Raw genomic sequence first — 25,068 nt, 5'->3', positions numbered from 1 at the left:
GGCCCTGACGGAGGGTGTTTGGATTTCAGCAGTCCACCTCCCGGGGACAGCAATGCAGAAGCGGACCAGCTGAGCCGCTTGAGGTTCAATACCCACGAGTGGGAATTGTATATCAACTCCTTGTTGCCCCTGTTCCAGCATTGGGGGTTCGCGGACCTGGATTTGTTTGCATCCCCTCTGAATTCCAAGTGCCCCCAGTTTGCTTCATGGGCAAGACGGGGTGGGGGTCTCTGGGAGACACCTTACAGATCTGTTGGCACTGCTGCAGGTGTTATGCGTTCCGGGCCACCGTTCTGCTCCAACAAACCCTCTGCAAGTTCCGGGCTTCGGTGGGTTGCAGCCTCATCCTGGTTGCCCCCCACTGGCCTTTGAGACCCTGGTTTTCAGATCTGCAGCGGTTGTGCTCCCAGGGTCCCGTCCACCTTCCGGTCTCCAGTAGGGGCTTGCTGATGCAACAGGGCAGGGCAGTGGAACAGCTGGACCCGGCCAAGCTGGCGCTGGTGGCCTGGTTTCTGACCAGCTGAGGCTTCAACATGCTCAATTTTCAGATGACAACTGAGACATCATTCAGCAGGCCAGGAGGCCCAGGACTTGGTCCAGTATAAGAGTAAATGGACTAGGTTCTGTCATTGATCTTGTGACAAGGGTCTGGACCCAGTCACCTGTCCTCTGGATGACGCACTGGCTTTTTCAGAACTCGTTCTGGGCTTCAGGTGGATACTTGCCACAATTATTTGGCGGCTATTGGGACTTACAAGAATTCCCCTGAGCATGTGTTTTTGGCAGCCAACTCGGTGGTTAAGGTCTACCTTAAGTGGTTGTCTAGGCTTTTTCCTCCGGTGCGTAGGCCTCACCCGGTCTGGAACCTCATTGTGGTTCTTGCACCTTTGCAGTGCAAGCCTTTCGAGCCGATGGCCTCTGTGGACATCCGCTTGGTGACACTAAAGACAGTTTTACTGGTGGCTCTCACCTCTGCGCGCAGGGTTAGTGAGCTGCAGGTGTTGTCTTCGTACAAGCCCTTCACCACGTTTCTCAGCGACAAGGTCATCTTGCGCACTCACCCTAACTTCTTGCCCAAGGTTTTCTCTCCATTTCATTTGAATCAAGAGATCTGCCTGCCGGTGTCCTTCCCGAACCTGCAGTCAGAGGCAGAGAGGGCCCTGTATTCCTTGGACCTTAGGAGAGTCCTCAAGTTTTATCACTCTTGGACGAAAACCTTCAGGAAGTTCTGAGGCATTGTTTGTGACTTTTCGGGACTCCTCCCCCAGCTCTCAAGCTTGCAAGGCTTCTATCACCCGTTAGAGAGTTCAGGCAATTTTGGAGGCGTATACGGCCATGGCCAAACCTGTTTGAGATGGGATTCATGCCCATGCGGTCATAGCCAAGGCCTTGACCGCTGTGTTTCAGAGACATGCTTGTTGGGATGTCATCAGCAAGGCAGCTACTTGGGCTACTTTGTATGAGTAATTAAAGTAACTCACCGTAGTGAGTAGAGTCCCCTTTCCTCCATACATCCCACCTGCCTTCCCTCGCTGGTATGTCAAAGGCAAATAGTTTATAAGTGTAGTCAGGTATCTAAGTGTCTAATGTGTTCAAAAGGGACTGAGGTGAGGTGGCAGAGGGTGGGACCTCGGCGGGGCGTTGCCACGCCTGAGGCTGCGCCCCCGGAGTATACTAAATTTAAAGGGGAAGCTCCATTTTTCACTGCCAAAGGTTCCGGTACCGTACCCATGTTGGGTGGCACCCCAGAAGGATGGCGGAAAGGGTACTATGGACTATGAGTACTCTAGTCACCACAGTGAGTAATTTTAATTTCTTCATCATGGGGTCTTGATCAGAATTCAAAACAGATGCCATGTTCCTGTGGATCCAGAGGAAGCCAGAAAAAATTGTAAAAATTCAGAATATAAAAAATATCATGTCTTTATTTATTTTAGCAAAATCCTCCCCTAAACAGATAGTGCTGTGTAACTTCCCATTTAAGTCTACCAACCAGCCAACTCCCTAGGAGTCAATGCAGTCAGATCAGATGCTCAAATCTAACTCTGAAAGTGTCATCTCTGAAAGTCTGTCTCATGGAATGCTTTCCCACTGGTTTCTCCAGAAAACTTTCCCAGCACTTGTTTTTCCCTTTTCTGAGAATCTAATGGTCCCGTATTAAAATACTGTACTAGATATGATGATAAAATGGAGGATGGAAACTCTCTGACAGCCCTGAAGATGGCTGCAAGTATTGATGGACTCTGCCCAATGGAGCTCTTATAGTTGTTGCAATGTGAGATGTGTAGTTTGTGCTCTAGAAAGGCAGGTAAGGAGCCAGATTGGAAACCAGTGAAAAGACAGAGGAATGTCTAACCTATATTCCCTGGATCTGGTTCATCCGGATTGGAACACTGTTGGCCCCATTAGAAAGATTTTGGGAGAAGCCATTGTTCAGCATGCTCCAGTTCGAAATCAAAGCATTATTCAAGGCCAATACATATGAGTTTTGATGTATTTTCATCACTAAGTGGTGTGGTCACAACACTTCTCTTTCCTACGTTAAGGGTGTCCACCCTGAGAGACAAGTTACTAACAAGGGTCCTGGTTATATCTCTCCAACCCTCTGAGCTGACTCTGAGAGCATGGACACCTCACAACAAGACCGACTCCATAAACCTGGAGGCTGATATTGCATTCTCCGGTCAGAAAAAAGGTTTCTAGCCTCTCAGTCTCAACCGCATTCTTTAGTAGAGGCGTCTGCCACCATTTTTGTTAAAGTCTTCTTCTGTTGGTCAGTCTCCTTCTCCCTTGTTTAAAAAAAACAATGACTAGCTCCAGTGGATGGTGTGCCTGGGGACTTTCCGAGAACAAAAGCTGAATCAACTCCATATTCCTGCACCGGTACGACCCAGAGAACCTTTTGACTTTCTTCTTTCCATTAAATGAGGTCATGGGAAAAAGGAGTAAGCAGACTTCAAGCATCTCCAATAAAGATAAAGTTGTCCTCCAAACTGTTCCATCTTTTATTCCCAAGATCCTTTCTGGCTTTCGCGTAAGTCAGGAAACTGTTTTTCCAATCTTCCATCCCAGACCTCACACTACCACAGCAGTGGAGACTCTCGACGCAGCAATATCTGGACAGAACTAAGTTGTTAGGGAAGGCGAACTACCTCTTCATTGCCTATGGTGGTTTTTCAGCTGGAAACAAAGTGTCTAAAGCTACCATTGCTAGATGGTTCATTTCTTGTATTTCTAAGGCTTATGAGATAGCGGGACTCCATGTCCTTGAAAGACCACGCTTATTCAGCAAGAGCTAAGGCAGCATGAGTGGCCTTTCAGAAACACGTGTCAAGGTTGTCGGGTCTCAGCTGTGTTTCAGAGTCACTTCCACTGGTTGAGGCTTCCGAAGCAGAGAGTTCGGTGGTAGTTTCTTCAAAAGGTTCCCTTCTTCATTTTGAAAAGATAGGGTCTGTTCTGAGAACTTGCCACTGTTGTTCGATTGAGAAACAATCACAACAAGAATGGCGTTTTCCCAGTGCAGCCCAGGTAGGGGAAAAAGCCAATGGCTGAAAAAAACACTTAGAGGTGTCCAGGTATGTTGGTAGAGTCAGAGAGAAAACAGGGATTTCCAGAGGCTCTGAGCGATGTGATCTTGAGGCACTTTCCAGTTATGTGAACTTGAGGCCCTTTCCAATGATGTGAACTTGAGGCACTGTTCAAGGGTATCCAAAGGGAGGAGCTATGCAGATCTAAGCAGGAACAGAGTAATAAGGCAGGATCAAAATAGATTCAGGTAAAAGATGCGGGGGAAAAGAAGAAGGGAACAAGTAAAAGAAGTAGCAAAGCCCAAGATACACAAGAATACGCACAGCGCAAGTCCGGCTGGAATGACCAGAATGACAGGCTTCACAGAGCCTGCAGTGCCGGAGACTCGCATGTAACAAGAGCAGAAAGGGAAAAAAAGGTATAGAGAGAGAAATGCCTGTGACCGGCAACTTTTATTAGCCGCGAAGGAAGCTCGTAACCTGCAGGACCGGGGGCACTGTGATTCACTGAGGCAAAGGGAGAAAAAGGCAGAGCGACAGGAAAGTAGAAGGGGCGAGTGCCGGCAGCACTGGAAGAGTAGGAGAGAATCCTACCGAGCTGAGGCTACTCGCGAGGGACAAGGTACTGGAGAGTAGAAAATAGAGGAAGGCAGAAAGCAGCAGGTAGGAAGAAAGGCGTGGCAGAAGACCGCCAGAAACAAAGATAAGAAAGAAAGGGAAAGCAGAGAAATAAGCAGAAAGCAAAACCGACCGAGACCGGTAGACGGAAGGCATACGGAGGAGTACAAAAGCGTAAACAAGGTCACAGAGAAAACAGCTACGACCCGAAAGGCGAACTGGTGAGAGCATACTGCAAAGAGCTAGAGTTGCAACGTGCAGGGGTCCGGGGCAAAGAGAAAGATAAGGAGCCAAGGACAGAAAGACTAGACCGTGCTCAAAGGAACATGGCAGGCCAGCTAGTGGTGGCTTCTCCACTGACTCCATAGATTCCAGGCACTTTTATTTGTGACATTATGCCTCCTTCCAAGGGCGAACATCCCTGGCTTTCTCGGATGAAGGTGGTGAAATCTCTGCAAACATCTGGGAGCGGCTATGATCATGACAGGTTCTCAACTGTCTTCATCTGGGGAATATCCCTTTCATCTGACCAGATATTGCAGTATCCCCTTGTGGTAACGGGAGTCCACAATCTTCTCCAACTCGTACATTTCTGGAGAGGTATCCTTGATAAGTACCTTGAATGTTTCCTTTCTCTGGAACTTGTCTGGGATAAAAGGCTTGAACAAAGAAGAGTGGAAGACTGGGTGGATGCGCTTTAGTTGCTTGGGTAGTTTGAGTTTGAACGCCACCGGGGTGATTCGTGACAAAATGGGAAACTGACCCAGGTACCTGGGCGCTAGTTTGGAGGGATGAGTCCACATTGGTAAATATTTGGTGGAAAGCCAAACAAGATCTCCTTCTTTCCACTCAGGCACTGGGTGGCGATGGGCATCTGCCTGGCTCTTGTATCTTCTGCGGCTCTCCTCCAAATTGAGTGAGGCCATTCTTTGTGTGGTGGAGACGGATTCTAACAGAGAGTCCACTGTAGGTAGTTTAGAGGAGGGAAAAGGGGTAGCAGGAAATGCATGTGGATGTCTCCCATAAAGACAGAAGAAAGGAGACATCTTGATGGCAGAGTGTCTAGTGTTATTGTTTGAGAACTCCGCTGTGGAAAAAAGAGAAGCCCAATTATCTTGTTCAGCATTAGCAAAGCACCGAAGGTATTGTTCCATGGTATAGTTCAGGCGTTCTGTCTGCCCATTAAATTGTGGGTGGTACCCTGACGTGAGTGCCAGCTCGATGCCCAGAAGATCGTACAGGGTTTTCCAAAAAGTAGATGTATATTGGGACTCTCTGTCAAAGAGAATAGTATTGGGTATACCGTGAAGTCTGACAATGTCTCTTAGGAAAACCTGAGCCATCTCAGGGGCCGAAGGGACTCCTTTCAATGGTGAGAAATGGGCTACCTTGCTAAAGCTGTCCACCGTAACCATTATGGTTGTATACCCTTGAGCCTGGGGGAGGTCCACCACAAAGTCTGTAGAAATATGAGACCAAGGTTCTGAGGAGAGTTTGGGTTGTTCAAGTAACTGAACGGTCTGCAGGAAGCGTACTTACTTCTGACACAAATCGTACAAGATCGGACATACTGTTTGACATCCGTCCGTATGGTAGGCCACCAAAGCTTTTGAGTGACTAGATCAGTGGTTGCTGCCACTCCTTTATGACCGGCGATTCTTGATTCATGACCACATGAGAGAACAAGTTGCTGTAGATTGCAGCAGCACTGGAAGAGTAGGAGAGAATCCTACAGAGCCGAGGCTACTCGCGAGGGACAAGGACCGGAGAATAGGAAATAGAGGAAGGCAGAAAGCAGCAGGTAGGAAGAAAGGCGCGGCGAGGACCACCGGAAATGAAGATAACAAAGAAAGGGAAAGCAGAGAAATAAGCAGAAAGCAAAACCGGACCGAGACCGGTAGACAGAAGGCAGACGGGGGAGTACAAAAGCGGGAGCAAGGTCAGAGAAAAAACAGCTAGGACGCAAAAGGCGAACTGGCAAGACCGTACTGCAAAGAGCTAGAGTTGCAACGCCCAAGGGCGCGGAGCCAAGAGAAAGATAAGGAGGCAAGGACAGAAAGACTAGACCGTGCTGAAAGGAACGTGGCATGCCAGCTAATGGTGGCTCCTCCACCGACTCCACAGCTTCCAGGCACTTCTATTTGTGACAACATGTCCCATTGTGGTTATCTCTTTGCAGCCACCTGGGCTACTCATCATGCTTTTGTTAAGCCCTATTCTTTGGAGGATGCTTCTTTGAGGAATGATGCTGCCTTTGGCTAACAGATTCTGTACAACCATTTTGCTTAAACCCTCGCCGAGCATATGTTGTCTCCTCCACCCAGTTCTTGAGTCTGTACAGTCTGATTTACAAATGATCTGGGAAGTAGAGAGAGCAGTATGAAATAATTACTTTCATTGCGATTCCGGTAATCTTTGTTCTTGCTCTCCCTCCTTCACATTGCCCTCCCAGACATCCCCTCTAAGCATACGTTGTGCGACAACATCCACAGCAAGAACAAGGAGATGGAGGTTGGTGACGTAATAGGGAGAGCAGGGCGCTCGAATGGATTCTCACATGTGCCAGCCTAATATTAAATCTCTTTAAATCATAGCATCCTCTTTTTTCTCATCCAGCCTGTGGTGCACGCATGCCCAACTAGTTCTGAAGGAGAAGGAGCAAGGACTAAAAGTACTGGAGTCTCCATGAAGGTAATTTGTTTGTGTCGACAGATTACAATTCAATGAGCCGAAATAGTTAAGCATATGGCTATGGTACTGCAATGACCATGGATCATATCCCCAGAGTCTGCCTTTTGGATCTGCTGCATATTAAAAAGAATTGTAAACTTCAGTTACGGCTTCTTTCCTTAGAGATGGTACTAGCAAAGAGACGCATAGCCTTGTACTGCATACCTACGGATTCACTGGAGTCAATAAGGGGCCTAAAGAAATGGGCCTTGATAGGGTGGGCTGGAAGGGTTGGGGCACACGGGATCAATCTACCTGTACAATATGGCATGAATTTATTGACAGTCGACTATCATTCAGACTTAACGCTCCTTGAGCAAGGTTTTTAATTGTTTTTTTTTGTGCCTGTTAACTGTTTGAATCAATTAATTATGCAGGCACTTATTAACGTATCTGAGGCATGTATTGTTTTACTGATATTCCCTTACCCAGTATCATATGAACAAGTTTCAGTAAGCAAAATGAATTCCTCTTTAGTATTCAGTAATGATATGCTACCATTGTGGAACTGCTAATGTATATGTGATGACTCTAAATTTTGATCTGTTCTTTCCTCACGTACTGCATTCAGAGCTGTTATTGGTTGGTTAATCAAGTGGTGGTGGGAGTTTTAGGCTTTCCTACTGCGTATTGCTATTTGTTGCTTTTTAGAAAAAAGCTAATAAAGCTATTTAAAGGAAATGTTTTACAACAGAAGAAAAACGGCACACTGTTAAATCGCTTTGTTGAGGTTCACTTTCTTCAGGCCAGAATAGGGTCATTTACTGCCATGATCCGGATTAATTTTGTAGCTGTTTGTACATGTGCAATACTTGTCATTGAGCACACTGCCCAGTGTAATGTGTATCTCTTACTTCAGAGGCGGCAATATCCTTGGGGGCCGTAATGGCGTTTGTGAGCTGACAATGCCTGATGATGACCAGCATTCTCTAAAACTCTTCAAAGTGGGCAAGGACGACATTGGAGAGCTCACATGTGAGGCCAAGAATGGATATGGAATGGACAGCTGTTCAGTCTGCCTCGAGCTAGCAGGTACACATGGAAGGGGTAATAATAGAAAGGGTTATGTGGAATCAAGGGATAAAATGGGTTTATGAGAGGGATGGTGCGGAGGGGTCCGGCTGAAGAAACAAAGAGAAGCTGATGATCACCAGCATAAGTGGGGTAATGAGATGCAAGAGGATTCATTTTCTGTCCCCCCCAAGAGTGTCACATAATTCTTTCTTTGAATACTGGGGACTATGAATACAATGTACCCATGGCAGAGGACCAGTAGCACTTCAAATATGCTCACGTGAAGACCTGAAGCACCATGAATTATGTGTTTGGGGTCCTGTTGAACAGGTTCTCCAGCCTTGATGAGAGCACAGGTGGCTTCAATACTATTTGTAGAAGATGTAGTATATTGGAGTATTATAGTCCATGAAGAATATAATGTGCTTATGCTCCACGAGACAAGGATTATGTGGAAGGTGGTGATGAACACATGCCAAATATGCCAGCTCTGATGCTTGGGACGCAGATAGCAGATAGAAGATGAAATAAAAATATATTGCTTCAATGTCCCGTCCTCTTTTCCCTATACTTATTGTATGTCTCTGAAAGAGGTTGGGACCAAGACCTTTTTAGTCTGCAAAGTAACCGAATTTTAAAGAGAACCTGGTACGCATGTCAGCAGTGTAGCTCTGATCCTCTGGGCCCTGCCCTTCAGCGCCATCCACTAGCTCTTCTCTCTATGCTGAGCGGGTCTGTACACATTGTCACACTGTTCATTTTGTCTTTTTCAATCCTGTTGATTTTTCCTTCGGCCTTGGTTTCCTGCTAGTTCACGCGGCTGACTTATGCCACAGCAAGCTATCTTTTCATTCCGTAGCTCAAGCAACATTTATTTTTCCTTAGTGGATTCCCACACACTATGTCTGGAGTGTTTATGTTCAGAGCCTGTGTGATATCTCTACAATGTTTGCATCACACTCTTTGTCTGCTCCCTAAAGAGCCTATAGTGCATTGAGGGAATCTTCTACTTCTGTGGCTCAAGGTTTTTGTAACAGGCAAAGCAAAAAGAAGACTGTAGGTAAGACACCCACTTTTTTCCAGAGCACCCATGGCTGACTATATCCAGCATGCTCTTTGCTTTCTGAGAGTTCCTCAAGGAACACTGTGTTACAGGCACATCTAAGGTTCCCTCTTCTGGGGCTGATACTGATCTTTCCACTGAGGGATCCCAGAGTTTCATTGAGGTAGCATCTAAGGGCTACAAGGTGAGTAAAATGGCTACAACATAGACATGCTTCTCAGGGGTCCATCGTCCTGGTACCAGAACAATTTCTATCTTTGATGCAGATTTGTGTAGTGAGAAATAATTCCAGGTCCTCCTCAAGAGCTCAGACCGCAGGGGACGATAGGTTTAATCACCCCTTCTCAGTCTGAATCTTCATAATTTGAAGGCTCTATAGAGGATCCAGATCCTTGGTTGTCAACGAGCACTTGTAAGGACCCCACACGGGATGGGCAGGGAGGGAGCAGAATCCTCTAACCTAAACAGCACCAACCCCAGGGCGGGGAAACACGCCTGCATCAGCCAGATACACAGGAAAACTGCCACTCCCCAACATGCTTGCCAACTAGGCGGACAAACTACAATACCAAACACACAGGATTATCAAAGATGTTGAGCGCAGAAACGCAAAGATAAAGAGGTAAGGAAAACCTGCTAACCCAACTCTAAAACCTCAAATTTCCGCATACACGTCTCATACAGACACTCACACAACCACTTCTCTGCACAGCAATCTGCAAGTACTTCACCACATTGCAACAACAGACAAACAACACATAACCCGGCACAAAAGCGCATGGGAATTCGCACCGACCCGAAAACCGCACTTAAGCTCAGCAAACGGTGCAAACCGAACTGAAGCTACCACCAGGACATCACAACTCTCACTTTCCTATTCCCTCTACACCCTAATAAGCCCTAACCCCCCCATTTTTTTCACACCCTCCTTTTCAGATCTGCCAGAGCACCTGGGGACCACTCCGGCGGTGACAGTGCACGATACAAATAACTTTAACATTAACATTAACTTGTAGAAACACCAGTTCTTGGGGCAGTTCAGTCTTTTCCATCTCACTGCCCTGGGGTCTAGGAGATGTGCCCCTGTTTACCATGAGAGTAGTTTAGATCCCGTTCACTAAGGCCAGGGTCAATACTTTTGGGGTGCCTTCAAATTTGGTGTACACCGATAATTGGAATCAGGGGCCCTCAACCTCAGATTTGCACTACTCCTCAGAGCCCTAAAGGACTGCTTTTTTATCAAGTTCTAGAAGCTGATGACATCTCACCAATGAGGGGTTTCTTTATGAGTCGTACTAAAAAGCGCAGCAATCCATGCCAACTCATCCAACTCCAAATTTCACATCTGCACCAGATAATCTTTAGTCTCCATCTCCAGAGCTCCCCATTACCAAAGGAGTTGCTTCCAGTTAGGCCCCATGCCCCTGTCTTGACTCTGGCTGACCTGCTCCTGACGACGCCACAGGAACCTCTACTGGTTACTTTGCTGCCCCACCCTGTGGCCCATCTCCACAACAGTTCATTCTGGCACCATTTTCCCCTGAGCCTCTTCGGACTCTGTAAAGGAAGGCATCACTGTGGATCAGGGAGATGAGGATTTAAAAAAAGGCGCTTGAACTCTGCCCATGTCTTTCATGACAGGTTTGATGGGCTTATGGAATGTATGGGCATTGTGGTTCCGGGGACCCCAGCATCAAGAAGTGGTTACTGGTCTTGGCCTTAAAAACCAATGCCAGGCGCAGTATTCACATTCAAAAATAGGAGAAGCACAAACGATCTTGGAGAAACCTCCTTCTGCAGCACCCATGAGCCTCTGGATTGATGAATGTTACCAGCCTGTGAAGTCCGAAAAATTATACTTAGCCTCTCTTTGGCAGGCTCACTCTTTTGTTGCAGTGGCAGCTGTGTGCTGGAATAAATATATATACAACTCCATTATTTGCCTCCTCTCTATTAAGCATTAATGACAAAATGCAGTCCTAATGCAGCTATTTTGGCAGCTAGTAATCATAAATCATGGAATGTGGAATTAGATCACTGATTATGGCTTATTGCTCCATTTGGAGCATTGGGCAGTCTTTCTATCAGGTTTTTGATACAGGAGAAACATCGAGCAGCTGACATGATTGAAGCTAGCATCCATTATATCGATACCACAGCCGGGGGAAATCGATACCACAAGCCAGGAGACAGTCTTGGATCAGATTCGCAAGATGTATTACTGACATCCAAGAAAACATTTTAGATTTACCTTTCGACATGCTAGCTCTCTTTAGCACTGATGAACAGCACAAAATGAAAAAAGACTTTGTACTAACAGCAACATCTTTGACCCCATTGACTGAATAGCCACATAAACATTTTAACACCAGTCATGATCTAGCATACCCAGATAAATATCTGTATTTTGTGGATTGTAGACAGGAAACATAGATTCCAAGACATACCCAGTCAAAGATGCAGTAAACAGCGGATGACCCAACGTACAGGTTTTTCTGTCCAGTTCTCTGCCTCTGACTCCAAAGCTAAACAATGGCATGACGGTCAGGGATCACTTGACGCAAAAAGGGCATCTCTAGTCTGTATAATCACACAGATGGATACTATGATTCAAGAACCCCTGGTTAATTTCAGTGATTTCCAATGGCTGCTGTATGTTCATCTCATCTCTTTAACCAATTCACCCTCCCTCATCCGAGGTGCGGAGCCATGTTCTGTGATGAGAACTCAACCAACTACATGCAATGAGGGTTATAGACACAGCCCCACCTGAAAAGAGGAACTGCAGCTTCTTTTCCGGATTGTGTGTATTTCAAATAAAGACTCAGACTTGCTTGAATGCAATCCTGGACTTTTTGCTCCTAAACCATTCTCTTCCCTTGGTGAAGGTCACAGATTTAATTTGGTTGCCCTTTATTTAGAACGACTGGCTCTGTGCAGTGAGTCTGAAAAAAAATAAAAAAATAAATATATATATATATATATATATATATATATATATATATGGCACATACCTGCAATTTCCCATTTGGACGCCTCATCTGGGGTTCCTGCGGTTTTCTTTGAGGGGTCACCACTTCCAGTACAGAGTCCTTCCCTTAGGTCTAAATTCATCTTTTCAAGTGTTTACCAAGTCAGTGGCCTCTTGCCTATATCTGAGTGATATTTGTCCAGAGGTTGTCAAAGTAACTTGAATAAAAAAGGACAGACATGAGATGTCAGAAAACACAATGTTTAATAACAACGGCCAGGAGGTCAGTCACCCTCGTGACGATGAAAAACTGAGCTCAAAAAGCATACATCTGACTCCATTTAGACAGAAAAACCTCAACATTAACATAGTATCTGACTCCATTGTCTATGCAGAAAAAACCCCACAAATGTTAGCATATTTTCCAGACATTGTCGCGGGTGCCAAAAGGTCACTCCTACCTATACAAATCAAATAACACATGAGCTGGTCTACCCCGATTGGCTGGCAAAAAGCAAGCTTTTCGTATCATTGTTATACATCTATATACATTCTACAGTGCATGTGCATGTGATTGGAGGAGAGACAATCTTCCCTACCTTGCCAACAACCCATGCATGGCCTAATTTGATGGAACAAACACCCCCAATTCAGTTTCCACCACCTCGCACACCCTGAACTTTGGACAGGTGGCTACGCTTCTTCCTACCAGTGCGGATGTGGCCTCCTCATCTTCTTTGAAGTAGCAGTTCATTCCCCTACCCTACTCTAGTGTATTACATATCCTACCTACACATGTCCCTGTACAAAACCATGCACATTTGAAGGTACTTTCCATGAACTTTATCTGTTCAAAAACATCTTGTGACCCTATTGTGGCGTATCGAGCAGTACCTCCAGATATGTCCTAGTTCTAACCGGAACTTCAAGCTTCTCTGCACAGGGTGTATGTGTGAGTCTCTTAACCTTTAGCTCTGAGCACTTCCCTTTAGCTTTCTTCTGTAGATGTGAAAATAGTGTTCTTATACATAATTTTTCCTCAACATATTCATGTGTATACCTACCTGGACAAATGGCAAGTCCAGGGTTGCAGCGACTAAATTGTCAGCCTAGACACTTGTGCATGTCCTACATGACCTTGATCTTTCAATCAATGTAGATAACTCACAGCTTGTACCTACCCAGAGACTGACAGGTTATGTCTGGGAGACAACATACACACCTGCAGATGATCACAGACATCAAGAAGTGGGTATATCATTTCCAATCCTCTTATGCCTGCGGGCTATGGCGCGTTAGAAATAAACAAATAAATAACAGGATGGCCTGGAGGTTCCAGAAATTGATGGCATAGTATGTAATTGCTGTTCTGATGGCTCATGAAGCATACACAAATGCATATAGTCAATCTCTGGGATCAGAACGAGCACAGTCAATCCCCTCTCCTGCCTATCTCAGGTACAGTAAAACAGGAAGTGGGGTGGTGGTCAATCATTCAGAATCTGCTGTTAGGTCTATCCTTTCACAAACTCCAGTTCTGAACCACTTTTCCAACTCCACCGGAGAACCACCATTGACAGCTTGTGCATCATGGTCTAAGGAGCTTACAGGACTCTCTGCTGCACATAAATATTCTGGAGCTAAAAGCTCTATTTCTGGTATTTCTGGCTTTGAAAGTGCTTCTCGTCCCTCCATACTTTTGGGAGTTTCCACCGTGCCGGTGTGGAACCGTGACCATGGCAAGCAGTAGCATGCTGATCCTTTAAGGATTGGATGCGTGGAGGCAGCCAACATTCGCAGAATGCAGCCATGCCCTAGCCCATGCCCCACATGCGCCTTCCCCTAAATCCATTTCATTGTGGGAGCCAGTCAAATACCTGATGCAGCTCTCTGCTGTTTCTTTTCGCTACTTCCCTGTAGTACTTTTTAATTTATAAAATTATTTTTCCCCCAGCTTTTCTCTTGCTCTCTCCTGTGTATGCTAGTTAAAGCAGGGTTTTCAGTGTGCTCTGGGTGTCGCAGGTAATTTTTTTGCTGTGGACCTTCACACTCTCCGTATTGAAAGAAAACCTTGAAGAAACGGTTGATGCAGTGCAAAGAGCTCTTCTGGGCTTCACTTCTGGACCACCTAAGAAGATTTAACAAGGCTAAGAAGGTGAGGCACACTGTCCAGTTAATGCCCTTCAGGGGGTTGACTGAGACGAGAGGGTTCCTTCAGGGCTTGCTGCGGCTAGCCCCCACATGACCAGGGTTCACTCCGAGGTCTCTTTTAAGACTGCTACCAGTGCTCACACTGAGGAATTTACGGGGTCTGTTACCAGACTACTGTCAGAGGATGCTCCTACCTCTGAAAGGGCTTGTACCGGGAACGATGTTCCCAAGTGTGACTTGCCTTGATCCTTGATTTGTCCCAAGGCCCATCCCGCTCAGGTGACTGGGTCGGTGCCTGAGGGTTCTCAGAGCCGTGTGGTAGTAGGTAGGCCCTGTGCTGTGTCTTCCCACAGAAGGCTCTCCAAGCCATTCATTTTCCACATTCAACCTCAGTTGCGGAATACAATGGCGCATCCTTCTTTTGCCATGACTGTGTCAGGTTCAGACTCTCGTCAGTTCCAGAGGAATATCTCATGGGGATATATTCGGAGCAATCAGCAACAGGGTCTCAGATTAATTTCGCCCATCTGCCCGGTTCCTTGGAGCTTCCACCATTGTCCCATGTCTCCCAGGCTATGCGGCTCCACTTCTATCGGTTCACCCCAGTAATTGGGCGCCAAGGGCCACACCTGACCCATCTGACTGTCACAGACATGCATCAACGGAGAACAGATTTTTTTAGAGGTTTCAGGACCTCATGCACTCAGTGCTGATAAGGGCCTAATGTGGGAGATGCTTCTTCATGACCCTCAGCCAGGTTTTCCACAGAACCCTCTCCAACAGGCTCCTCAACTAGTAGTTTTAACAGTTTCTCCACAGCCAGATGCTCCTCCAGCAGATCCCAGTGCACTCCCCTCCTCCTTTACCCGAGGACCGCCCACGACCCCTTCGTCCCCTCCCACATGGGTGTTTGGATGATGACCCCGAAGTGGACCATGATGTGGTACCTAAGGACTTGGAAGAGATCCCGATATCATCCAAAGTGTTTTATGACAGGGTTCAGGGCCTCATAGAATACTTGGTTATCCTAGTTCCAGAAATGCCCCAAGTAGACCAAGGCATTCTCTCTTCTGATCTATCACTGGGCGGATGGATCAGGCATCTATTTGCATCCGGATGTGAGGGAAGTGGGGTGAAAATCTGGCAGAAGCAGGCTTCGGTTCCTCTGGATGCAGAGAAAGTAGCCCTTTGTTATTGGCCCCTGCCCAGCGAGAAGCTATCTGCAATGGATGTCCCTGTGCACATTTCACTATAGTAGCTGCCACTGGGCCGCGATGACCATAATCTAGACCCAGATGGAAAAAGGTCTAACAGAAAGCTGCATTATTTTTAACAAGCAAATGCAGAAGTTGTTATGGTGTGCCCAATCTAAAATTTCACAGATCACAGGGTTACAATTCTGTGCTTCACCCTGACTTTTAGGCTGGATTCCACTCAAGATTTGCTGAGGCGTGCCAAGTGGCCCTGGTCCTAATAAAAACCTCCTACCATCACTTAGAGAATGCTGCAAGAGACATGGTTTAGGGGATGGTTCTTCTGAGACTGATGGACTTCTAAGAGTGTATTCTGAATTTTTCATTTAATGGTTTACAGGTATTCTTTTTGGTCACATACGAGAAATTCAATAAGAACACAGACTGCAAAATCTTTTTTTTAAAATTAAATGTGAATTGGTTGAAACATTCAACCTTACACGCATAAAACAAAGGAACAAAATAAAACAATTATTTTAAGAATGAGCAAATGACAATGCAATCAATATACATGAAACACATTTACCATAAAAATGTGGGGGAAAAAGAAACAAGTTCCAATTCAAATTCATCTGTTCACTTATCATATGAATTCAGATATAATATTATTAATATTTAATGTTAACCAAACCAATTTCTGCTCGGAATTTCAGGATTCTTATTGTGAGGGCAGTCTCCACCCATTTTTCATTACAACCAAAATGGGCAAACATCCTATTTCTCAATTCTTCTAAAGCTGTACATTCCACAAGAGACGCTTTAATGTTTGCACAATACCTTTTTTTGCAGTGGGAACAACCGCTCTACCCCTTGGCTTTTGTTTCAGCAGATCTGGCAGCTAAAACTTCCCCAGTCAAAATAATTTTAAGGTGAAATCGGAGAAATTTAGATCGCCAGTATCCGTTTCCAGACCTAGCAACACCCCTGGTCTGTATGTTCAGCTATCCAATTATAACTGGTTTTCATTTAGGTACCTCTAACATTTTAGTCATTTCTTGGCATTGGACCTTCGACCCACTGTACCAAATGTACGGGAAGTGCTTTAGCTATTGGAGGTTCCCACCTGTGTCACGCAAACACAGGATGTGGTTTGTTTTGTGCATAATCTCTTTTTGTCCAGTTAACACTGGGCTCTTTTGGAAAGTATAGATGAGGTGCACTGTGCAGGGACAGCGCTCAGCCTTGGATTTGGGGACTGTGTTCATTCATCTCTGGATGGCAGGATACATTATAGATACTGTGCTTGATCAAGACAAATGGAAAAAATGAAGCAGCTTACACAATTTAATCCAACAAGTTCATTCACATCCATGTTAGAGGAACCAATGTTGTGCAAGCTGAGCCGGTCTGAAGCCTTCCACTGGCGGTATCACAGTCCCACAGAGTTAAAAACGAGGCATTTCAGACCCAGGCTGAAACATCTTGTTTTTTGCTAAGACTTTTGCCAAGTTAACTCTTGTGTGTTGTCATGTCATGATCGTTCGCCTCTGGCTACTAACACAAACAATGTTATTGTAACAAGCACCTGGCAGATACAGGGACAGGTTCGGGGTGAGAGCCGAGGTCACACTTACTCACATCCTTCATTCACTCCCTGGCAGATCAGCAACTCCCAAGGTCCTCCACCTTAGTTTTAGGCTATCAGTTTGATGCTCGCCCTGCATCTTGCTGCACAAATCAAGTGACCGATTTCTGAAGTCGTGATAGCCTTGCCTTCTGATCTTATTGATCGATTGAGGAGTGTAAAAGTTTTATGGTCAGTGGTCTGGGTTTGGACTGTACATGCGGGGGTCATGGGATGAAAGCATGGCAAAGCTGCATTTCTCGTGTGGAGATCATTGGGGGCAGGAGTGCCTTGCTATCTGTCCCGTGGGATGGTACTGGCAAGAGGCACTCTGCTCCCTTCTTGGGACCTTGCAGAGTGCATTCTTTCCAGGGTGCAAGGGGCCTGTAACTTTCTGAACAATGGAGAAGATTGTGGATCTGTGAAACATGGTCAGGGCGGGGGTGGTGTTGGCGCTCATGCTAGAGGGTCTAACACTAACAGACAAAGTGCTGTTTGTCGTGCTTGGGCCTGACGTCTAAGATGGATGCTGCTGGCATTTACACCTGCATCTATAGAGCTTGTAATACATGCACTAAGGTGATTGTGCACCCTCATCTATGGGCACCCCTCTTCCCCGTGCTCCCTGGATGAGGTCACTTAGCATTTATTTCTCATTTGGTATCGTCTAGTGGGGTGGGAAGACCCTCTCTCCTTCCCAACATTCCCCCCTTTCGTTAATCCTAAATGAACAAACTTCTGCCGCAGTGTCAGTGGAGGCTAAGTTCCAATACATATTCTCCTCCCTCCTCCGCACTCTCTATAAGATTTCAGCTTCTAGGAATGGGGGAGACCCTTCCTTTGGAACTTATGCCCTGCAAACATTTCGCAAGCTTGCCCCAAACTGGGCATATTCTTCTGTGGTACATGTCATGTAAATACAACCCCCATCCCCAGCTAAGCCGACCCTGTGCTCTGTGTAATTCTTGGGGTCCGGTGGCGGTGTAGTGATGGTGCCCCAGGGGTTTAAGGCGTGATAAAGCTCTACCATACAGGGTTTGATTTGGTTGTCTGTTTGGGTATGCAGTATCACAAAGTGCTTTGGGTGCTACCCCAATTGAGACCATCATCATTGCGCTATTGGGCACTGCTTTGGCACAACACCGGAGTCCCATCTGGCATATGCATAAAATGACCAAAATAAAGATGATGATGGGTACCAGCATCTTCACAACCGCCCACAGTCAGGATGGGGCCCAAGAAAAAGTCATATAGAGCCAGTATTCATTTTGTATTCCAGATTCTTTCATCATGTGCGCTCCCAGATTGTGCACAGCTTCAATGATGTGTGACAGAGAGCCATTCTCTGCATCTTCGGGAGGCACGAATGTGCAGCAGGAATTCCCAATTTTCTTCCACACGCCTCCTTCCATTGCAGTAAGTATATCTAGGGCATAGCGATTCTGCATGGTCAACAGCCTTAGAGCACAGAGTTCCACCTTTATGACATTGAACCCTTGTTCTGTGTCGTTAGCCAGTTGAATCAGTTCCCAGAGGGCAATCTGCAGCCATTTAGCGTTGGACACAGCTTGCACACCAGGTAGTAACAATGAGGCAAAGAAAGTCTCTGCTTTCCTGAAAAGTCTATACTTGTCCGGTATTTCATTGAGAAAGTTTAATGAGTCTTTAGATAGATAGTTTGTTCTCTTCTTCCTCTGCAGTTTGTCATGTTTTTCTTTCCCAGGGAGGTTGTGGAACTCTAGTGCTGTCAACACGTTTTTTCTTTCTCCCTCAGGGGATGGAAAGGTGGTGAGAGTAAAAGTCTCTGTTGGCCCCCCTTGCAAAGGTACTTCTGGGATTACAAGTAGGGCTGAGTGCAGCATGGCCAGCGAACAATAGCCCCTCCATGATGGTGGGAGGTGCAAGTGCACCTTTTGGCCACACATCCAGTAGTAATAAATCACTGCTGCTGTGGCTTTCTTGAGATCAGGAATGAGCAGAGTCTTATTGCAATGTTCATTGGACAGTACAGGTATCATTCCAGTACTGTAGAAGCAAAGTTCATATGTTTCTTCTCTGTGCACTTTCGCTGGATTCTCCATTGCTTCAATCCAGGTTAGTTTTGTGATGTGTTCAGTCCAGAACGGTGCACATGCTGCTTCCACCCGAACTAGAACCCCTTCCTTGTAGCCTATTATGCCCTCTGCCATGCAGCTCACTATTGTTTCTTGCCATTTGTTTTATGTGTATTTTAGTCCTTGTATAACCAGGTAGGGTATTTTCGGGCATTGGTTCATCTTCAGATTGTTGTTGCTATCTGGATCGACAATTTTGAGCATCACATTGGGCCTTATCACGAGTTGGGTGGTAGCGGCCAACTGTAATATCGTTAGCCCCAACCGATCCAGTGATATTACCGCTGGATCAGGGGTTGGGCGTTAAGAGTAAATCCCCATTGAGTCCATGGGGAAATTTCGGCACAAATACTGCGCGCTAATACAGCCGGCGGTAATTATGCCGAAAATAGGCCGCTAAATTGGATTTTCACCTCCAGAAAACAGCTGGAGGTAAAACAGCCCATTTAGCACCCAGCACATGATAGGGTCAGCCCTTAAATGCAGTGTTAATACAGTTACTGCCGCATTTAAGTGCTACCGCCCAACTTGTGATGAGGCCCAATGTACCTGGAAAGTGCCCCTGAGCCTACATAGCGCAAGATGGACTAGGCATTGTGCCTCTAAAATTGGTACTTCCTGTGGCACTAGGACCTTGGGTGCCCCTGAAACATATGGTATCAACGAACACACATAGGCAATGCCATTCACTTTTTTCCTGCCCACCAAGCTCATATCTTTGTACCAGCTATTAGAGAGTTCTCAGTGACGCACATCTTCTATGGCGTCAAGACCAAGCCTGTGGTGTGTGTCGTATTTCATCTTTTGTGCTTGTCTCTTTGTATGTTTGGGTGCACATATATACCCAATAATAACAGTACTAATATTATTTTCATTAGTAGAGGTGGAGTTGTGAAAGGTATTGATAAATCTTGGGAACAATAGGGACCTTGCAATATATTCTAACAATCCAGTGCGAGTGGGTCGAATATTACTATCTACAGAATCGTAGACATGGTGGTGCGTAAAGTTGGGCCTTGGGGAAAATGCATATTCAGTTTCATTTGCATGCACATTTGACCTATTATTTACAGTGAAACTGTAATGTCCTCATTTTCCCCACCACCTGCTCTTTTATATAACCCTCTAATATAAAAGAAACTCCTAAATAAATCCCTATAATAAACATTGAAATAGCAAATATACCCGCAAAAAAATGCATTTCACACATACATATTTCTATTCAATCTGAAAGGTAGGATTTATGCACACAAAGAGGAGAAGGAGAGAGAGAGAGACAGAGAAAGTAAGAGAGAAAGAGAGATAAAGAGAAAGAGAGAGAGACGCAAAAAGCATCTGTTTTGTAACTGTAACCTGTTTGGCAGCAGTGCAAGTGCATGGGTTTGGGGTGGGTGGGGCAATACGGTAGTGTAAAGGGAAGTGAGGTAGATGTACACTACCAGCCTTTTAAAGTACTTGTGCAATGTTTGAAGGTGCCTTATGAACGTCGGACAGGTGGATCCAATAACAGAGCCCCTCTACTTTCGCTGCAAGAGGAGTGCAATAAATTACCTCAAACGGTCCATTGAAACTGCGGCTGTTCTACCGGCAGGCAACGGGCCACACGTGGACGCTTTCTCCTGGCAGCAGCGGTTGAGTGGGAGGGGAATCAGTCGTGGAGTCAGCTGTGGCACCTGGCACGTCCTCTGGTCGTGGTGGTGCAATCTGAGGCACTGCTTCCACAAGTACAGTTATTCCATACACAAACATGTCCGGGTATATGGGAATTCCACTAACCACCACTTCTCATCCCATCGCATGTATTATCAACATTGACCTCACAGTACACATCCCTCACATGGCACAAACTATGTTACTGTATGTGAATGAGATTGTCATGTTGAGCTTGCTGAGCAGATCCATACACAGCAAGTTCACTTGTGAACTTTCAGAGTAGAGTAGGGGCCCGCACCATCTTCCCCCCTATTTTGATGCCAACCTCTTCAGTGTATGGAACAGTGGAGACTGCCCCAGAGAATCCCTGTGTGTCAATAGTGTGGCCTGATAGTGGGAAGTGTCCCTCACTGATGCAAGATTTTGTGGCACCTGTGTCGACCATGAAAATGAAGTGTTTGTTTCTTATCTGTTCACCCACCAACTGTTCCTCATCACGGTGAACTGTCATAGATAGTACTGGGCACGCAAGCGCTCTCTATGGGCTGTCCTAATCTGGGTATGAGTTTGACCCGGGGAACTAGAACGGGTTATTTCCCATCACGCTCACCCCTCGATAAGACACTACGGTGCCATTTGGTCCTTCGTTGGGCATGTGCATGTTACTATTTCCATGCTGGGGTATTGTCTGCTGGGGGTATTGCTTTTGTTGGTGCTGCTGTTGCTGTGCTTGCGGGCCCGGGGGCCGGGATGGGTGTTGTGTGTATGCTTGGTGTATTTCATAGGGTATGGAGGTCTTTCTTGGTGTCGGCATCTGATGTGTAGTCTGCGGTGGTAATTATTCTAGGTGTTGTATCCGAGTCCTGGCCTGCTTCTGCATTCCCTTGATAAGTGTCTCCACTTCCCGCAGTTCCAACACTGTGAGGAACCCAAATATGCCCCTCTTGGTCCCATTCCTCCAAAGCCTCTCCTAAATCCACCCCTCCCACGCTGCTGGCCTCTTTGTTGCCACTCCTACTGTCTGCCTCCCTACTGCCCTTGTCTTCCTTCTGGCCAAAATGCTGCTTTTCGGACATCCGTGGACCCCTGCGTGCCCCTGTCGCCTCTGTCTGTGCAGGTGTGGACACTGCCCCCTCTACAGTTATTTTAGCCAGTTTCCTCATTTCCCTTTCACGTTCCTTTATTGGTTTCTAGTGGTGCACTATTAGACTCTGAATCTCCACCCACCCCTTTGCTTCAGTGCTCACAATCTTGTCTAGCACCTTCTGCACTTCCTTCGGTAAGCCCCTTTTAATAATGAATTAGAAAAGGTGAACTGATCGGTCCCACTAGAACTCCGTCTCTGCTCTCCGCAGCTTCTGAACCTTATTAATGTACTGCGCAGGGTCTTTGTCATCCCCCATAGCATATTGCATAATCGACTGTATGTCTGGCATGTAAGGGTAGGTGTGATGAACCGCGCCACGCACCTGTGCTCTGATGTTGTGGTCATTGTCGTCTAACCTCACTCCTGGGTATCCCACTTTAATCCACACATCTCCGGCCTGGTCACCCACCATCGCCACCAATAAACTTTTCATATCCCTTACCGCGAGGGGTATACCGGCAGTCTGTTTTTCAAACATATATATCCATTTCCCCACCCCCGCTATTAACGGCAGGAGTGCCTTGATCAAATTGATCTTGTCCATCTGCGCCCAGGGTACATATTGTGCCCTACCCCACGCCCTTGTGTATCAAAGGCATCTCTAAGCCTGCTCTCTTCCCTTCTTTCCTTCCGGCACATCCCTTTTTCTCTGCCAATGCCATCCGGCCAAACCTCCTTACCCTCTCATCCCACAAACGTTCCACCTGAGGTGTTATCTCCAGTGCCTGTTGTCCCTCCTCCTTACCGTCATCTTCAAACTCATCCACGGCACTCCACCCATCCTCTCCTGGATCCCCACCAAATCCTCTTTCTACTCTTTTGGACCTTACTGTTCCATACCCTGTGCTGGCTGCTCGCCGGTCCTCTTTTTTCTCTATGTGTACATCTTTTATTGCTGTGCTGTCCAATCTGAACAAAAATGTCCCCCCTGCTCTCCACTCATCTAGACCGCTCCCCTTTGCTCAGATACCCAGGCCCTGCCATTGGAATCAGTTGATTCCTGATAGGAAACAAGATGGCCTCTGTGGCTTCTTGCTTTCTATTGCCTGTTACCTTGTTTTCCCAAAATCCTGGGAAGCCCTGACTCTGTCCCTTCCCCCTGACTGGCTGTTGGGTGGAAGTTCCATATATGGTGTTATTGTAAAGTCCAGGCTAGACTGGTTGGAGCCTTCCCAGTGACTGTATGTTGTGGGTACACCCTGTGGGTGGGACCTGGGTGAATGGAGTGCATGACCAATATGCACTTCTTGTTGTGGATGTCTGGTTTCTGGTATGAGAGACAAAGACTGAGGCAGCCCTGCCCAAAACTGGCATGAATGCAGTGTGTAGTGTTGAATGGCTGGGTACTTGTCCCAATCCACATTCCTTGTTGTGAGTGTCTGAGAGGGAGGAGTATGGCCTGAATGCACTGTATGCCTGATTGGCTGACTGACTGCATGAATGCCCTTCTGTATGATTGGCTGCTGAGTGTGTGTCAGCAGTGTGGATGAGATACACAATAGTATATCTGGGGACCTCTCACCACTGGAAATTGTTCAGAAGCTAAGTTGACATTTGAAGAGTAACTGGAACTGCTTATCCTCGGCGCCCAGCTGGAAGAAGAAGAACGGCTGCTGCATTTGCTTCGACCCGATCCAAAAGCTGTCGAGTTTGTCGAGGACTGATCCGAGAGAGGACCTGGTTAGGCACCCTCTTCCCATGCTCCGAGGGACCATCGAGCACCGCCAACCTTCGCCGAAGCTCTCTGGGAGTGAGACCTTTGAAAGGCTGCCGACCGGAGACGGGGACCGCCGAGAAGAACGAAGTGAAGCACCCGGACATCGATGCCGTCGAAGTCCATTGCCGTCGACCAGGGTTCGGAGTATCGCCGTGTTGCCCAGAAGAGGGGACCGCTTGACGCCGTGCCACCGACTACCGGAGCTGCCCGCTCCTTTGCCTAAGACTTTTGAATCGAAGGTCTCCCTTATCCGCAACGTTGACTGCTTTATCCCGCCGGAGAAAGTCGAGGACGCTGACGCGCCGAGGAGAATCCGCCAGTGGGTTTCCCACCACCCAACGACCACAAAGACTTCGATGACTTGACGCCCTTGTCGGGCCACAGTTCTTCAGAAACTCTTTGCGTCCTGAACTATCATTCGCTGAAGTGCCCCGCCCACCTCATCATCGCAGGACGTCGCAGATGAGCACCGCCTGGATCGATGCCGCCCCGACCTAAGGTACGGGGTAGTCCTCAACCTCCACCGCTCCGCGGACTGGATTAAGCCGGGTCCAGCGCAGCAACTACCATGACGCAGGCACGTGGCATGCAGCAAAACAAAATGACGGCTCACCCGACACCATCTCCCTTTGGGGACCAGGTAGGGGAGCGAGTTTCCAGGTGGGACTGGTCAACGCCTGTCACTTGGCCCTTATCATACCCATCGACTTTGCAGGGCTGACACACCTCGACCCATACAGTGAGACAGGGCGCACCTAGGCCACAGCAAACCTCAGAGCCCCGCACCTATGCCTATTCCATCAGGCACTCCTCTGGCCTGTGACGAAAGGTTCTTTGAGAAGTTTCTTACTCTCCTGAGGTCCCCATAGATGGGTACCACCCTTAGGGATGTGATCAGGGACATGCTCCCTCCGGTACAGCCGCTAGCACCTCACGGCCACGCCGCCTTTACGTCCAGTTCCTCTGGGTCCAGCGCAGCCACAGGCGCCCGCGCCAGCCCCTACTACACCAGCTCCCATGCCTGTACCAGTCATGGCAGCCGCGTCTACACTGCCACAGCAGCCTCCGGCACTAATAATCAGTACGCTACAGCTTCATGCGCCCAGCACTCCTCCGTCTGCACCGGACCAGCAAGACACAATGGTGTATACAGATGAAGAGGAGGACCCAGACACTCCATCATCAGCCAAAGCCTTTCACAAACATCTGGCAGGCCTGGCTGAGTATTTGGGGATCCCACAGCCACAGGTGGAACAACCAGAGGCGGGGTATTGGCATAAGTTCTACGTCCCACGGCTAGAACGGGAATCCCACTGCAGAAGGATGAGGTGGGCGCTTGCCAAAAAAGGATGGCTCAAGTCAGATTCTACCATGCCTACCAATCAGCGTCTCGACACTAAGTTCAGGCAAACAGAAGGGGACCCCCTCTTACTGTCCGCACCCCCCGAGCCATACTCCTCGGTGATAGAGGCAGCATCACTCTACTCTAAGCCTAAATCGTCCTCGGCTGCATCTGCCTCGGCACTCCTGGGTAAGGAAGAGAAGA

At 47.1% G+C, this 25,068-nt stretch overlaps 1 protein-coding gene across 4 annotated transcripts in view; it reads left to right on the top strand.

Moving 5' to 3' along the window:
• Positions 1-25,068, top strand: part of SPEG (striated muscle enriched protein kinase) — a 2,620,794-nt gene that overhangs the window by 1,576,445 nt on the left and 1,019,281 nt on the right. For all 4 annotated transcript variants that reach the window (XM_069616880.1, XM_069616879.1, XM_069616881.1 and 1 more), the window contains one exon: positions 7,735-7,907. In XM_069616880.1, coding sequence (XP_069472981.1) covers positions 7,735-7,907 — 173 coding nt within the window. The remainder of the gene's footprint in view (positions 1-7,734; positions 7,908-25,068) is intronic.

This window comes from Ambystoma mexicanum, chromosome 9, assembly GCF_040938575.1.
Source record: "Ambystoma mexicanum isolate Mex_15411 chromosome 9, UKY_AmexF1_1, whole genome shotgun sequence".
NCBI lineage: Eukaryota > Metazoa > Chordata > Amphibia > Caudata > Ambystomatidae > Ambystoma > Ambystoma mexicanum.
This window is presented reverse-complemented; position numbering and strand designations above follow the sequence as displayed.